This window comes from Bufo gargarizans, chromosome 11 (genome assembly GCF_014858855.1).
Source record: "Bufo gargarizans isolate SCDJY-AF-19 chromosome 11, ASM1485885v1, whole genome shotgun sequence".
Lineage (NCBI taxonomy): Eukaryota > Metazoa > Chordata > Amphibia > Anura > Bufonidae > Bufo > Bufo gargarizans.
Genome location: NC_058090.1, coordinates 53,614,250 through 53,629,757, shown reverse-complemented (window position 1 = coordinate 53,629,757; position 15,508 = coordinate 53,614,250). Strand labels below are relative to the sequence as shown.

General features: G+C 41.9%; 1 protein-coding gene across 5 annotated transcripts in view; it reads left to right on the top strand.

The window, feature by feature from the left end:
* Positions 1–15,508, top strand: part of RYR3 (ryanodine receptor 3) — a 684,284-nt gene that overhangs the window by 459,010 nt on the left and 209,766 nt on the right. For 3 of the 5 annotated variants that reach the window (XM_044272378.1, XM_044272376.1, XM_044272380.1), the window contains exons 66-70: positions 2–322; positions 10,337–10,577; positions 10,667–10,754; positions 12,321–12,413; positions 13,476–13,490. In XM_044272378.1, coding sequence (XP_044128313.1) covers positions 2–322; positions 10,337–10,577; positions 10,667–10,754; positions 12,321–12,413; positions 13,476–13,490 — 758 coding nt within the window. The remainder of the gene's footprint in view (position 1; positions 323–10,336; positions 10,578–10,666; positions 10,755–12,320; positions 12,414–13,475; positions 13,491–15,508) is intronic. The other 2 variants (XM_044272379.1, XM_044272377.1) reach the window with 1 other exon arrangement.

Here is a 15,508-nt window from a genome sequence, read left to right as displayed (position 1 = left end):
GTTCTAGGTATGCCAGACACAGTTGAAGAGATGTGTCCAGAAATGCCTCATTTGGAAGGTTTAATGAAGGAAATTAATGATCTGGCTGAGTCTGGCGCCAGGTATACGGAGATGCCACATGTTATTGAAGTTGTGCTGCCAATGTTATGCAACTATCTTTCCTACTGGTGGGAGCGGGGAACAGAAAATATACCGGAAAACACCAGGCCGTGCTGTACTCAAGTGACTTCAGAACATCTAAGTGTCATCTTGGGCAACATCCTGAAAATAATTAACAACAATCTGGGAATAGATGAAGCTTCCTGGATGAAGAGAATTGCAGGTAATTCTGCACGTGATGATCTCCACATTCACAACCCTAAACATTGGCCATCTTACATCACTGGCCAGACACTTGCTTCAAAAATCTTTCGCACAAAGTATTATTGGAATTAAATACAAATCCACATGACATTTATCCTATCACTGACAGACATATTAATTTATAGAAGAATAACATTAGTTTGGAGGAAGGCATTAGCAGTTTTTCGTTATCTTCTGCTAGATCTCTGTGTCCCTTTTATTGATCCAGGTACTCTACACTCGCCTCCTTTACTTGACTTTAGCACAGAATTATAAAATTATAGTGTGCACTTGCTTTCAAGGCTAGATGTTTTGAATTTTTTTTTTTACATAATCTGTTTTATAAAGGATTTCCATGTATTATAACATTAAGACAACAGAGTTCGGCATAGTATAAATCTGAAAACACAAAATATTGAAAGAATAAAAAAATTACTTTCTGAATTTGCCTTAAAGGCCTCCTGCAAAGCTGGCTTATAGACATTAGATGAATGTCAGCCAAACACACACACTAATTATGGTGTGACTGACCGTCCATATAGTGTGCGTGGCTCATGACTATTTCCTGACAGCAATTATTGAGGGAGAGAAGGATGGGTCAGCTGGATTTCAATGGTAAATGCTTTGTTCTTGGGGAGATAAGCTGCCGCTATCTCTATTTATAACATGCACACTCAGCCGATCTGAACGTGCATCTGTATCAGGGTCAGGAGGAATAGCTGTTGACAACTATCAAATTTGTATGGGCAGCCAGAGATTTTCTTATTTAAAGTCAAAGCACCAACATGAGCATTAATAGGGGAATGTCAATGTAACTAGATGGGAGGAGCTATAAACTTACTGGACATTGTCAGGGGCAGTGATAGGTAAGTGTCTATGTAACTAACTGGTGGGAGGAGCTATAAACTAGCTGGGTGTTGGTAGCTGCAGTTAAAGGGGAGTGTCTATGTAACTAACTGGAGGGAGGAGCTATAAACTAGCTGGGTGTTGGTAGGTGCAGTGAAAGGGGAGTGTCTATGTAACTAACTGGAGGGAGAAGCTATAAACTAGCTGGGTGTTGGTAGGTGCAGTTAAAGGGGAGTGTCTATGTAACTAACTGGTGGGAGGAGGTATAAACTAGCTGGGTGTTGGTAGGTGCAGTAAAAGGGGAGTGTCTATGTAACTAACTGGAGGGAGGAGCTATAAACTAGCTGGGTGTTGGTAGGTGCAGTGAAAGGGGAGTGTCTATGTAACTAACTGGAGGGAGAAGCTATAAACTAGCTGGGTGTTGGTAGGTGCAGTTAAAGGGGAGTGTCTATGTAACTAACTGGTGGGAGGAGGTATAAACTAGCTGGGTGTTGGTAGGTGCAGTAAAAGGGGAGTGTCTATGTAACTAACTGGAGGGAGGAGCTATAAACTAGCTGGGTGTTGGTAGGTGCAGTGAAAGGGGAGTGTCTATGTAACTAACTGGAGGGAGGAGCTATAAACTAACTGAGTGTTGGTAGGTGCAGTGAAAGGGGAGTGTCTATATAACTAACTGGAGGGAGGAGCTATAAACTAGCCGGGTGTTAGTAGGGTCGGTGCTGGAGCTGTGGTAGAGAAAGAAGTGCATCATGGGTTTGGTTGGATACAGCAACAGATAGCACTACATACAGAATGGAGCCAAACCATAATGATGTGTTTACATGGTAAAAAAAAAAATAGGTCAGGAGGGTTAAAAAAATAATAATAATGCATAGTAGAGATGTACATGAGGTAAGAAACTACAAAAGCATATCTGTTAAAAACCATCCCAGTCGTCCCAGAAAATTCTTTAGGGCCCCTTTACATGGGCTGATGATCATGGCAATTATCAGGAGCGTTTCTAAAACATTCATTCCCCCTATTACCTACAACCTGATGAAGGCGCAAACATCAGGTGAAAGCATCTCTGATGCAGACACCTAAATCATTGTTTCTGGGCAGCCAATTGAGCTGTGTGAACAGCAGCCTGCTATTCAGAAGCAGTCATTCTTTAAGGGGAGAAGTGATTGCTACTGCAATACAGAGGAGATGATTGCTGCACATAATGGTAGCTCTCACCTACTCTGAGGACCAGGCAATTATTGTGAACAAATGGTCAGTTCCCGATAATTGCCTGCTGAGTTAACTCTTTTAGGCTCAGAGTACCAACAATAACACTAAACTAACTGCCAAATACAGCAGAGGAAAAAAACATATGCTATAGTAACAAAAGGCTTGTAACAGCTGATTACTGATTTCTCAAGCAATTGGTTAATGAGTAATAGTCGAGGCATAACTTAAAGCACTGGGGCTCCAATGCAGTATTTGTAACAGACCCCCTGCCCTCAACTATCATATGTCATGCTGGTGTCTTCCTATAAGGCTGGCGTACCTTTTGGGCCTTTTCAGGCTGTAAAACATGAATACAGCTTCCTTTTGTTACACTCTTTGTAGTAGTAGAGACGCTGGTAAATCGAAAGTCTAGTAAAATGTTAACTGTGATTGATCAATTACTCTTGTTTTGTTTGCTAACCAGAATTGCCCATTGCTCCTACCATATAATTTTTCCCTTTCCTTCTAATCACCACATTTACAGTTGATGTTTCTGAACTCATTGTTGCCTAGAGGTGTAGACCTTGATTTATCAAGACTGGCGTGTACTATGCTGGTCTTGATAGGCCCTGCCCTGCCTGAGGAGGCATTTAATCTGTTCAAGGGTCAGGCCTCTTCATAAATTAAATGCATTCCCCCAGGCATTCTGTGCGCCTGACTGAATTTTATACTAGCTCAAAGCTGAACTAGATTTTAGTTATTTATACAAATTTCTGGCATAAATGATGATTAGAGATAAGCAAATTTTTAAAAAATTCGATTTGACGGTTTGCCGAATTTTTGGGGAAAAATTAAGTTTGATCCGAATAAATTTGTGATGAATAACATAAAAAAAACCTGCTATTTCCTGGCTGCAGAGAGCCTTTATAGTGGTGTACAACACTGTGCCTTGCAGTAACACGCATAGGGAGTCTGCTTTGGTAGTGAAATAATACTGTGAGTCAGTATGACATGCAGATGACAGGCGTCTCTCTTAGAATCACTGCACACTTCACTTATTTGGGCAGTCAGGGGGCCAAAACTGACCAAATAACTCACAAATGAACTCAGCCTTACAGGTAAATGTTAGCACCAAGAAGAAGTGCACTCCTTTTACACCGGTAAAAGGAGTAATAAGCTGATTCCACATAGATGTCTACAGAACCTGTTCTATTAAACACTTATACAAGTAGAGCCCTCCGAAAGAGTGGAGAGGGTGTCAACAGTAAGTTTGTGTAGACATCACTGATTAATTTGCCCTTCCTCTGATCTGTCAGAACAATAACCCACAAAAAACAGATCCTGTCTGTGGAGCATCTGCCTTTACTTGGTCAGCATTTGGTCAGTAATCCATCAGTATTGCTAATGCCAAACAAAACAGGAGTGGATCTAAAACAGAGATAACACGTGAACGGAATATTGGCATGTCTTCTGTGTTTTATGCCCACTCCTGCTTTTGGCTACCAAATCATAAGCCAATTCTGATGGTACACAGACAGGATCCATTGTGCATCTCATTTTTCCTTCCTTCTGACAGATCAGAAGACGGGTTAAATAAATTATGTCAGCCAAGCCAAAAAGTCTAAATAGTGGCCCAGTCATGAAGTGTGGAGGGTGGGACAGCATGAGAAGTCCACAGAGTGGGCCTATGACATAGTGGTGAGTTGGAAGCAGCATGAGGAGACCACAAAGTGGCACAATGACAGAGTGTGGAGGTGGCGACAGCATCAGGAGACCACAGAGTGGCAAGGTGACATAGTGTGGAGCTGGGTGGCAATACTAGTACCCGATGAAGATGGTAGGTGAAACATTGAGCACTTGACATCAGATGTGTGGCAACAGGCAGGTGGCAGCATCAGAATAGTAGCTGAGGCAGGTAGCCAGAAGAAACCGGTCTCTTTTGTCAAAGTCTTTTGTCATGGTGTGGCACCATGGATGATCTAGTCTGATGCATCAGAAATTGTTTGGTGGAAATTTTGGCTGATCCACGCCTGATTCATCTTGACAAAGGTCAGTCTCTCCACTGGACGGGCAAGTTCTTCTGGGAGTAACTTTGGCCCCAGCCGCACTAAAAAACTGCTCTGATGCCACACTACTGGCCAGGCAGGACAGCTTTTCCAGGGCAAACTCTGCTAGTTGTGGCCACAAATCCAGTTTGGCTGCCCAGTAGTCCAGAGAATCTTCAATGTGGGGTGGCAGGGTGCTGTCCAAGTATGCCACCACCTGCTGGTTCAGGTCTTGCTCTATGTCTAGCTGCTTGTGAGTAGTTTCTTCATGAGGGTGAAGGAAGCTGCCCAGGCTGCTGCTGATGGAGCTGGAACTGCTCCTGCTACCCCACCCCTCCTCAGCAGCCATGGCAGTGGAACGTGGGCACAGAGGATCCCCCCAGGCAGCCCTGCGAGAGGATGGATGATGGCACAGATAGGCAGCGGCCAACTGACTATTTAGGATGTCTCTATAGTAGTTCAGTTTGTCCTCCCTCTCAGCGGGTGTAAAAAAGGCCCCCATTTTAGACAGGTAGCGAGGGTCCAACAAGGTGGAGAGCCAGAAGTCATCTCTCTGCTGAATGGTGACAATTTGGCTGTCACTACCTAAGAAAGTGAGCATGCAACGGGCCATTTGCACAAGTGACTCGGAGGGACTCCCTGCCTCCATCTCCGCTGCATACTGCCATGGTGTGCCTAAGTCATCTACCTAGTCTTCCTCATTTCCCTCTTGCTCCTCCGGCTGCTCCTGCTCCTCCTCTCCTGTCACCTGTGTAGAAAAACACTAATTTCACTACACATTGCTTGTGGTCCAATGTCCTCCTCCTCCTCCAGTTCAGCCCCCACAGGGCTCATGTGGCCATAAGATCTAGGTGCCACGCCTCCAGTCCCCTGACCAGCCAGATTTAGCAGCATCTGTTCCAGGACATGAAGCAGTGGAATGACGTTGTTCATCCCGTAGTCCTGGCAACTGACAAATAACGTGGCATCCTCAAAGGGCCTGAGCAAACTGCAGGTGTCACACATGAGCTGCCACTGGCTGACATCAAAGTAATACAGGGGAGTACTCCTGTCCGCTTGGATCATCAAGAAATCGTTGATGGCCTTTTTCTGTTCATACAGTCGATCCAATATATGGAGGGGGAATTCCAACGTGTGGAAACATCGCATATCAGCCTATGTTGGGGGATGCTGTTCTGCCGCTGCAGCTTCAGCTCAAGGAGGGTGTGCTTCATGGTGTAGGAGTGGCTGAAATGCATGCAAAGTTTCCTGCCCATTTTTATGATGTCTTGCAGATGGGTGGAAGACTTCAGGAACCGATTGACAACTAGATTGAACACGTGTGCCTTGCAAGGCCCATGGCTCAGAAGCCAGGATATTTTGTCCACTCTTATGTTGAGGTCTGATAGTCAGAACATGGAGTGCATTGAGAGGATGTTGAGAACAGCTGCTTGTGCCCACCAAAAGATCTAGACACCAGCAGTGCTCTGAGATTTAGGGGATTCGTGATCGAGATACAAGATAGCACAAGATTAAATTATATATTTAATCACCTTAAGGGCACACTAGATGACACAATATACACAGGAAATATATACAGCGGTCTGAGGTTACAGATACAGGTGATATAGGTAGAACAGGGTTAAGCAGAGCAAAAGTCAGTTACCAGGTAGATGAAAGTTCCTTGGGGTTATGATGGTGGAATAGTCCTTGGTTGCAGTCACATGGGGGTTGTGATGTCAGCGGTTTCCAGGTCTCTCCAAATACATTTGCACGATGTGACCCCCTTTCAGAAAAAGACCAGCCCGCTTGCTGGCACAAGCCTTTTAAACTGTAGCCGGCCCCTCCCCTCCCTGCCTCTGGGAGAAGTCCCCTCCTCCTGTTCTGGGACTGGCATCAAATGAGCCACAAAACCGATTATGGCTCATAGCTCCAGACCAGAATGTCATAGGGAGGTGGTTCCGGGCCCAATTGATCCTCCTGGGTTCCGGCTACAACTAGAGTCCAAACATGGTGCCGCTATGTGGTTTCTGTGGGGAGTTATGTATATCTCCCCTCCTGGGCATCCTAACATGTGGTGCCTGTCAGCTGGAAGAGGTGTGACTATATCCACCTGGGGCCTCCTTGAAGCCTGGACCCCTGGGGGGTTTTCTCCCTTGCTATCTGACATCAGATTACTGGGGGGTGAGAACATAGCTTGCATGTACATTGACTGTGAAAAGGTGAATCAAATGAAAATCAGGAATGCCAGTAAATGATAATCCATATTCCTCACACACATCACAAAAGGCTTTAAAAGATATAACTGCACAGAAGAGCGGCAAATATATTTTTTATTTTTCCACTAAAACACCCCACAAAAGCCTTTACTACAGATAAATGCACCGCACAAGGGCAAATAAGACGTAGAAATATTGCCTTGTAATAACCCCTGTTAATGCCTCTATCTATCAGCACTTGCACCCTAATAAGAACATGTTGCTAGAATTACAGAGCTGTATAATGGCAATTTGGATCCCCAGTCAGTTCTGCAAGGTGTAATAGGAATACTGAACCCTGTCTAACATAAATGCAGTGGTATGATTCCTCCCTATCCTTTCCCTACACCTTGAATAATCTTTCCCTGCACTTGAAATTTTTTTTTGTTTTTTAGCACAATGAAGTTTTTTCTATAACTGTCCCTAGCGTCTGCAGACACGTCTCTACCTGCACTAAGTACGCTGGTGAATGGCAGAATCTAAGATGGCTGCCGTATTTATAGGGCTGTGACATCACAGGGCTGGCTGGCTGCTGATTGGCTGCATGCATGTCAGTATGGATGATCCTGCCTTCCCAGAGTTCATTTCTTCATGTCCTCACACGTGCAGCCACCATTTTAGGAAAAAATGTGATTTGCGAAGCGCAAGGAAATTCATATTCAGTGTGAATCAAATTTTTCCTGAAATTTTAAATCAATTCCACTTCGTCAGCTTCTATTTGCTCATCTTTAATGATGATATGTTGGGGCTGATGGCCCTGCCTCCACCCTGCCCTTGTCATGCCCCCTTTTTAGAAATAGAAAAGGACAAATTGTGACTAGATTTAGTTGCAATGGTGTTTAAAAAGTGGCAAAAATGAGTTTGCAACTTTGTACGCCAAAAACAAGGATAGGGGATGGTAGCAATTGTAGAGTTTAGTATTGTTAAATAAAATAGTTTCTATGCACAATCTATCATTTGCTGCCCCAACAACATTGAGCCTAAATATGGTAGACTAATGATGGGTTTACATGAAAATCTGCCCGTCTAAAGGTGCAGCCGATCATGCGATGAATGAGAGGAACGCTCATTCATCAGGTAAAACTGTCGTTCGTGCAGGCAAGTAAATTATCGTTTCTGGGCCGCAGATCATGCTTCTAAATAGCGATCTGCTGCCCATAAAGCATGCAGCTGAATGAGGATGAGCGATCACAGCAGCAATGTAGCATGTAAATGCTGCACTTCACCCCCCCACTGAACGAGCAGCCGACTGTCGGGAAGGAGCGCTTCCTTCGCGATAATCTGCTGCTCCTGTGGCGGTCTAAACCTGCCAAAAGTAACCAAGGTCAGATCTCTTACTGTGAGCACCTAGACAACCAGCTAAAACACATCACAATCCTACAGTGTATCAGTTAATTTCCATGTAATAAAAAACACTAAAAGTAAAAATTAGAGAAAGTAATGCCATGATTTACTCATCCTCCTTGATCATGTTATCTAAGGTATTATCCTGAGATTTTTAGGATGGGCAGCACAAGATTTTATTTGATGACATTATACACCCACACTCACATAAAGAATCTCCTTTTTTATCTAGCATAATCCCTAGAAAGATTTATCCAAGCAAACTCTGCCTGACCTTTGAGTGAAGCGAACTTGTGAAGCCGTGTTGTACTAATGTGTAGCAGCTTCTGACGGAACCACATTTATGAGGTCGACAATTCAGTATGATCTTCAGGAGTTTCCCGTCACCCTACGTCATGCAAAAAATTGTTTTCCTTGTTCACAATGATGGGGCCAATTGAAATATCTCTAAAACCCAAAGTGTAGATTTTTACTAGAGATGAGCAAATTTTTTTTTTTATATTATATTTTTATTGATAATTTTCCAATTACAACAGAAGGTAACAGGGAGTACCAAGGTATATGCTCGCAGGCTACATCAAGATACAATCAATATTCAGAGTGACGTCATATCAGTAAGACAGTATGACACATCAGATGGGTGAGTGTACATGACCACAATGGAGAATTTAGACAATCCAGTTACAGATGATAGAGGTAGTTTGTTAAGAGTGCAATGTCAAACATTCAAAAAGGTAATAACATCAGAAGCCAGGATATTTTGTCCACTCTTATGTTGAGGTCTGATAGTCAGAACATGGAGTGCATTGAGAGGATGTTGAGAACAGTTGCTTGTGCCCACCAAAAGATCTAGACACCAGCAGTGCTCTGAGATTTAGGGGCTCTATAACTGGACCATTTGTTCCATTTTTTGAGGAACATTATGTGTGTACGAGTCTCCCAAGCAGAGAGTTCCTCAAATCTGTGAATCTGGTCGATCTTTTGGATCCACTGATCCATAGGGGGAATTGTCGATTGAAGCCAGAATTTAGGGAGTAGGAGACGGGCCGCCAGTATCATTTGCGAGAACACAAATGGCTGTTTGAGGGTCTCCTTTCCCTGGGGGAAGGAGAGAAGTGCAATTTGAGGGGAAGGTTGGATCGAGGAGCCACAGACCCCGTTGGCAGTTGAGAACACCTCACACCACCATTTATATATAGGCGGACATGTCCACCAAATGTGTAAGAAAGATCCCTTTCCCCCCTGGCACCTCCAGCAGGTATCTGACGTGGACCCAGTATATTTTGCTGTCCTATCCGGTGTATTGTACCGAGATGAGCAAATTTCATGTTATGACATTCGTCCATGCTTTGTTTAGTGGAAAAAGGTGAATTGCATAATGGATTCCGTTACCACGGACCATAACACAATTCTATGATGGAATGCGTAACGGAATGCCTTTAGAGGTATTCCGATATTCATTCCGTCATAATAGAAATCTATGGGCTGAAAAACGCACCCGTCCCGTTTCCTTTATGCAAGGAATACATTAACGTATACAGTTATTTTTTTTTTACAATGGAACTCTACAGTGAACGGATGCCACAGTATGGCATCAGTCTGAGGCATCTATTAACATATATGTTTTTTGTATGTTAAACAGATGACAAAAACGTGATGTGAACCCACTCTAAGCTGTGACTACACCTATTGTGAATGGTGGACTCTGTGTTATCCATACACAGGTGTTATTTGTCATTGTAATTCTGCCTGTGATGATAGTGATAATACCTACTGAAAGTTATCTTTACAGAACAAGAAATCATGACTTTTCGTTGGACCTAGTGGCCAGGGTGAAAATTGCAATATTATATACATTTGTTTTTAACAAAAAATTCTAAAACATAGATTTTTAACATAAGACCGTTAAACAATAGGTCATTTTCTGATGACAAATTCCTTTTAAATCAACCCCTTTGCCCCTTTTGCATTTCTATAATGCTGCCCTGCTATCAGACAACATTGGCAGGATTTATATGTATCCTTATATGAGATTGCTCCTAACTAGGGAGGAAAACAGTGTTTTCAGTTTGTCAGGTAAACTTAGTTTTTTACATTTTGTGGCAGCAATGAAATTAAGCCTTAAAATATGGAAATGGATGTGTTTTTCGGTAAGTTAGGAGTATATCAGATGTCATTTATTTTATTCTAGAAGTGGAGATGTTTGGCTGAAACATGCTTGCTCTGCAGAACGTGATGCCCATCTCTGCTTCCAGTGATGTGCACGTGCGGCTGAAAACCTCTCTGCAGACTCATACTTTTGTTAATAATCTAGTACTTAATGTATGTTTGCAGTGTATGCTCAGCCAATTATCAGCAAGGCTCAGCCGGACCTCCTAAAGAGCCATTTCATCCCCACGCTGGAGAAACTGAAGAAAAAAGCAATAAAGATTGTGCAAGAGGAGGAGCTGATGAAGGCAGACAGCAAGGCGGACACCCAGGAGGCAGAGCTGCTGATTCTGGATGAGTTTGCCGTGTTATGCAGAGATCTCTATGCCTTCTACCCAATGTTGATCCGATATGTAGATAACAACAGGTATACAGATTTCAGCACACCATCAACGTTTTAATACTTCACCGATTTGCACAATCTTGAAGTTTATTTTACATTTTTATTTTTTCTAGATCTAATTGGCTCAAAAAACCAGATATAGACTCTGATGAGCTGTTCAGAATGGTGGCTGAAGTGTTCATTCTTTGGTGCAAATCACATGTAAGGAATAGCTGTTGCTCTGTGGATATGCTTACTCATTTTTGGCTTAACTTTATTATTTGTTTTCCAATTTAAACCCTGCATTTGTGCTCTAAAATGATTTTTTTTTATTTAGAGCCAACTACACTATTAGTAGTCAATTGCACTATAAACAGTTTCTCCTAATATAATATTCCAGAAATTGCTGTCTTTAGAAGTGGGGGAGGGGAGGTTGTTAATAGCGGCCTTTATTCTGTGCTATATTACAAAACCCAAGCCTATAGGTCTTGGTTGTAATTCTTATCGGAAATGTTGTTCTATAATGGGAGTGTATTGTGTTACCAATCCTGGGTATCTGTGTTTACCCCCAATAAAGGGAGATTCATGATATTTCATTTCGGTAGAGGGAAAGGAAACAGTACATTTGTCCAACAGATGCCAAAAGCAGACTTTCGGCTTCTGTTGAGTGAGTGGAGGCCTACGGATTTATGTGATGCATGAGCCAGTATCATTGTAAAAGTAGCATAATAATTTATTAATAGAGCTGCGTGTTTTGCAAGCATAAACCCAGTTAATCATCACATTTATATGGAAGAAAATGCATAAATTGTATAGTATACATGGGTCAATCCATCTAGCATGGTCTGCATTTATATCTGAAGCATGTTCACCTTTGAAGCTACTATCTGAGCTCCTGTAATGCAGTGGTTTACTTAGTTTTTGTAGTGACAGTACAGTTTCTGGTATAACAACAAAACCTCTCAAAGGGCACATCACCAGACAAAGCTCTTTCCAGCCACGGAGCATCATGTCAACTGTGAAGGCTGCAAATTGGGGAACTCCACTTTTAGCTACAGTAAGGCTGTAACTCAGGTACAGGATAAAAGGTGCACTGTGATGGCGATCCTAGTTAACACTTTACATTGATCAATGTAAAATCTAGATTTTTAATCAATAAGTTAATGGGGTTTTCTAGGATTTTAAAAACAATTCAACTTTCTCCCCAAAACTGTGCCATACCTGCCCAGCAGCTTAATCACATTCCTTTCGTTTGAGCTTAGCTGCAATGTCAAACACAACCTACAGTATGGGCAAGTGAAGGACAGTTTCTGGAAGAAAGCATTCTGTTTTTCTAATTCTGGACAAGCCCTATAATGCTCTGCACAAAATAACCCATACTTATCCCTTCTCTTCCCTGACGCTTTCAGAGCTGGGCCTCCCCACTGCTGCTATCATCCTCCTGGCTGTAGCAGTGATGTTCCGTGCACACTGCAGCCAATCACTGGCCTCAGCAGTACATGGGACACCACTGCTGAGGCCAGTAATTGGCTGCAGCAGTTACCAGTGAGCACGAAACGACACCACTGCAGCGAGGAGGACAGGAGCCCAGCACTGGAAGCTGCAGGGGTATGGAGGAGGTAAGTATCTCTGTCTTCGTTATTTTAACACATTTATGGGGCTGCTTGAATTATTTTTTTTAAAGAAGCATTTGATCATTCAGCATGGTATATTTTGTCATAAATATGTGCATATCAGCTGTTGGCACTTTCTTAATGCTACTTTTCCCTTTTTTGTTTTATGGTTCAGAACTTTAAGAGAGAAGAACAGAATTTTGTGATTCAAAATGAAATCAACAATCTGGCATTTCTAACTGGAAACAACAAGAGTAAGATGTCAAAAGTAAGTCTATTAGCACTAAGCTGGAGACATTTAAATGGCAAATGGATTTGGTCTGACATCTGCTGGTTTTCTGACTGAAACATCAAATCAGTGCTATAGTCGATCATGCAGTCGATTAGCTATAGACCGGGGAGAAGTTATGAAGTTCTGATCCCTGAGGGTGTCTAGCTGCCCCTCTGCCACGTAGAAAGGACTGTAGTTTTATAAATGGCATAGAAAATATCTACCCATACTGTAAAACTTACCTGGGAGAGAGGGAGCTATGTAAGAGAAAAGAAGTGCTTCATAAGAATATAGCTCTCGATCCCTGATATTTTCACCAGATCTGAAAAAGATCTGATTCTTTCCATGAAAAAGACCAGTTAATATATAACAATATAAACAATAGTAATATTTAATCATTTCAGAATGTATTGCCCAGCTGTACGTGACTGTATGCCATACAATTGTATATAATGCCCATTTTTTGGTTTGTTTGTTTTTGTTCAGTTTTTTGGGGGGGATCACTCTGTGTATTATTTTCCAAACAGTGAAATACAAAAGATCTGCCAACACATACTAAACAATGTGTGCCAAGAGGACCCTCTTTGTGCATACACCGGGCCTTATAGGATCAGTTATACATGCAACAAATTGTATGAATGATAGCAGTATTAGGAACGTATGTGCAGATAAACTTAGTCTTCGTCTACAATGCTGTAAATGTTAATGTACATATACCAAATTCCGTGGTATAGCAGAGTTGTGTTGTGTTGTACTTAACTTGTGCTATGATATTCATTTCAAAAGCACCACAGTCTGGTAAGTATGGCATATGATCCAATTATTTTCATTGCAAGAATGTTCTGCTTTGTCATCTGACTAAAGAACGAGCTAACAGGGTTGAGATACAACGTTCTTGTTTTAATTGGTTTCATAACAGAGACTGGTTGACGTTTTTGCTTAGATCCTCATTTTAATCTACTTTATTTACTGCCCTATCATCTCACTAGTAATTAAGGAATATGTGGTTCATTTCCATTTGTTTTACTTACTTGTCTCCTACATTTTTCTTTCACACAGCCCATACAAGTAAAGGTACAGCATGCATGACCTGTCTATGTATTTAGCTAGCCTGGCTCCATCCACTCATATTGTATGTTCCATAAGTCTAGCAGTGGCGTCACCAAGGGCGGTCACGTTTCGTGTCATTTTGATACACGTTTTGGTGTAATTAGCAAATTCATGATGTCAAGAAAGCCCACGGACAATATGTCCAGATGACCAAATTTCACAGTTGAATAGAAGATTACGAAGTTGATCACCTGTTGATTATGTCTGTGAGTTTGAATTAGATAGAAATCCCAATATAACATCCCAATACCATATCTAAAAACGATAACAATGGGTCATTGAATCAAAGTGTAGGTTTTCTCACTACACATGAGCCCACCTGCCATCAGGTGCTACATGTCTTCTTAGGTTCTTAATAACTGATGTCCATAAGTGACATGTTCTGCAACCAGTTGTGCTGGAAACCTTACATTTACATTGAAAAAAAAATCATTTAATATTCCGTTTAGTGTTGCCTTGTCTTACTCACATCTGATTGCTAAAGGTCTTTATCACCCATAGCTTCTTCAGATCCAGCTAAGTATGTGGTACCGTAGAACTGGCCAGTAGATTTATTACATGGTTCACCCTTGTGACGCCACTGATGTTTTATGTAGTTTGTCATTTACATGGGTACAGTTACTGTGTTACTCTATTTTAGTGCTGTTCATAGATCACTGTTGCAGAAACCTGTTGAAGGCACAAATGTAAGCAAAGCTTTGATGCCCAGCAAGTTATTGTTATCCTTACCTAAGGCACTTCAGCTCGGTGCTGCGGGGAGAATTTTACTGATAACCATTGAAGGTTTAGGTTCTTTTACAAAATGTATTTGATATGTCCCTTTCTTAATCAGTTTTACACAGAGCAACTCTCTGATATAAGGGGGGTGGAAAGGAGAAAGCATCTGGAACATCCATGCTTGACATAGTGTAATCAGTGAAAGCCTGCCAAGTGGTAGCGAGCAACAGAAGCAGCCATGCCTGAAACACTACGACAGAAAGGTAGTCATGCTTGAAGCAGTATAATAAGGCCATGGCTTAGGCTGTGTTCACATCCGCAACGGAGGCTCCAATGCAGATTCTTTAAACAATACAGGCCAAAAAAGTGAAGCATACTGCTTTATCTTGTCTGGTAAAATGCTGGGTTTTCTAATGGAAATCCAACAGACCCATTATAGTCAATAGGGTCCATCAGGTGCCGTTTGTTACCTTTCCCTCCGTAGTAGCAGTTAATTTTGTCATTTTGCTACTGTAATGGAGCAGAACAACAGAATCTGAATGGCTGGCGTGAACCTAGCTTTAGCAGCACTTCGCAACTGTACTTGTAAGAATGCGTACCTGAGGGTGGCCACCATTGATCAAGCTTACATTTCCAAGTCAAGTATGCCTTAAATAATAGCAATATGAAAGAATCATTTTTCACACACAACAGTGTGCATTATGGCCCACAATGTAGTACGCTGTATTATCTATTATACTGTCACACGGTTTTTGTAATTTGCTCTTCAGATTTTTAAGTGAAATGGGAAGATGTTTTTTATATTTTAATGCAAACTTAATTTTATGGGGCAGGTAATTGTATCTCCTAATAATAAAAAATAATAAAATGTAGTGATGCAACTAACAACCCCGAGAGGACAAATCTACTCATTTGTTGGCACTTTACAGTAGAAAAGTTTATAAAAGGCCAACACATGCTTGTGTAGCTCAGAGCTTTGACTTGCAGTCTTAAAGTAGCAGTCATTCTCACTTTATAGCTTTCAATTATCTCTTGCTTTCTTTTGTATGTTCTTTTTATGTATTTGTTTAGTCTTTTATTTTCAGCACAAGTTGTCACTCAATAAATCAGCTTCAGTTTGATACCCTTCCACAGGATAGGAAGTATGTGTCTGATTGGCCTGTGTCCAACCACTGGGGCCCCCGTCAGTCACGAGTACAGAGGCCTGGGTCCAACCACTGGGGCCCCCGTCAGTCATGAGTACAGAGGCCTGGGTCCAACCCTGG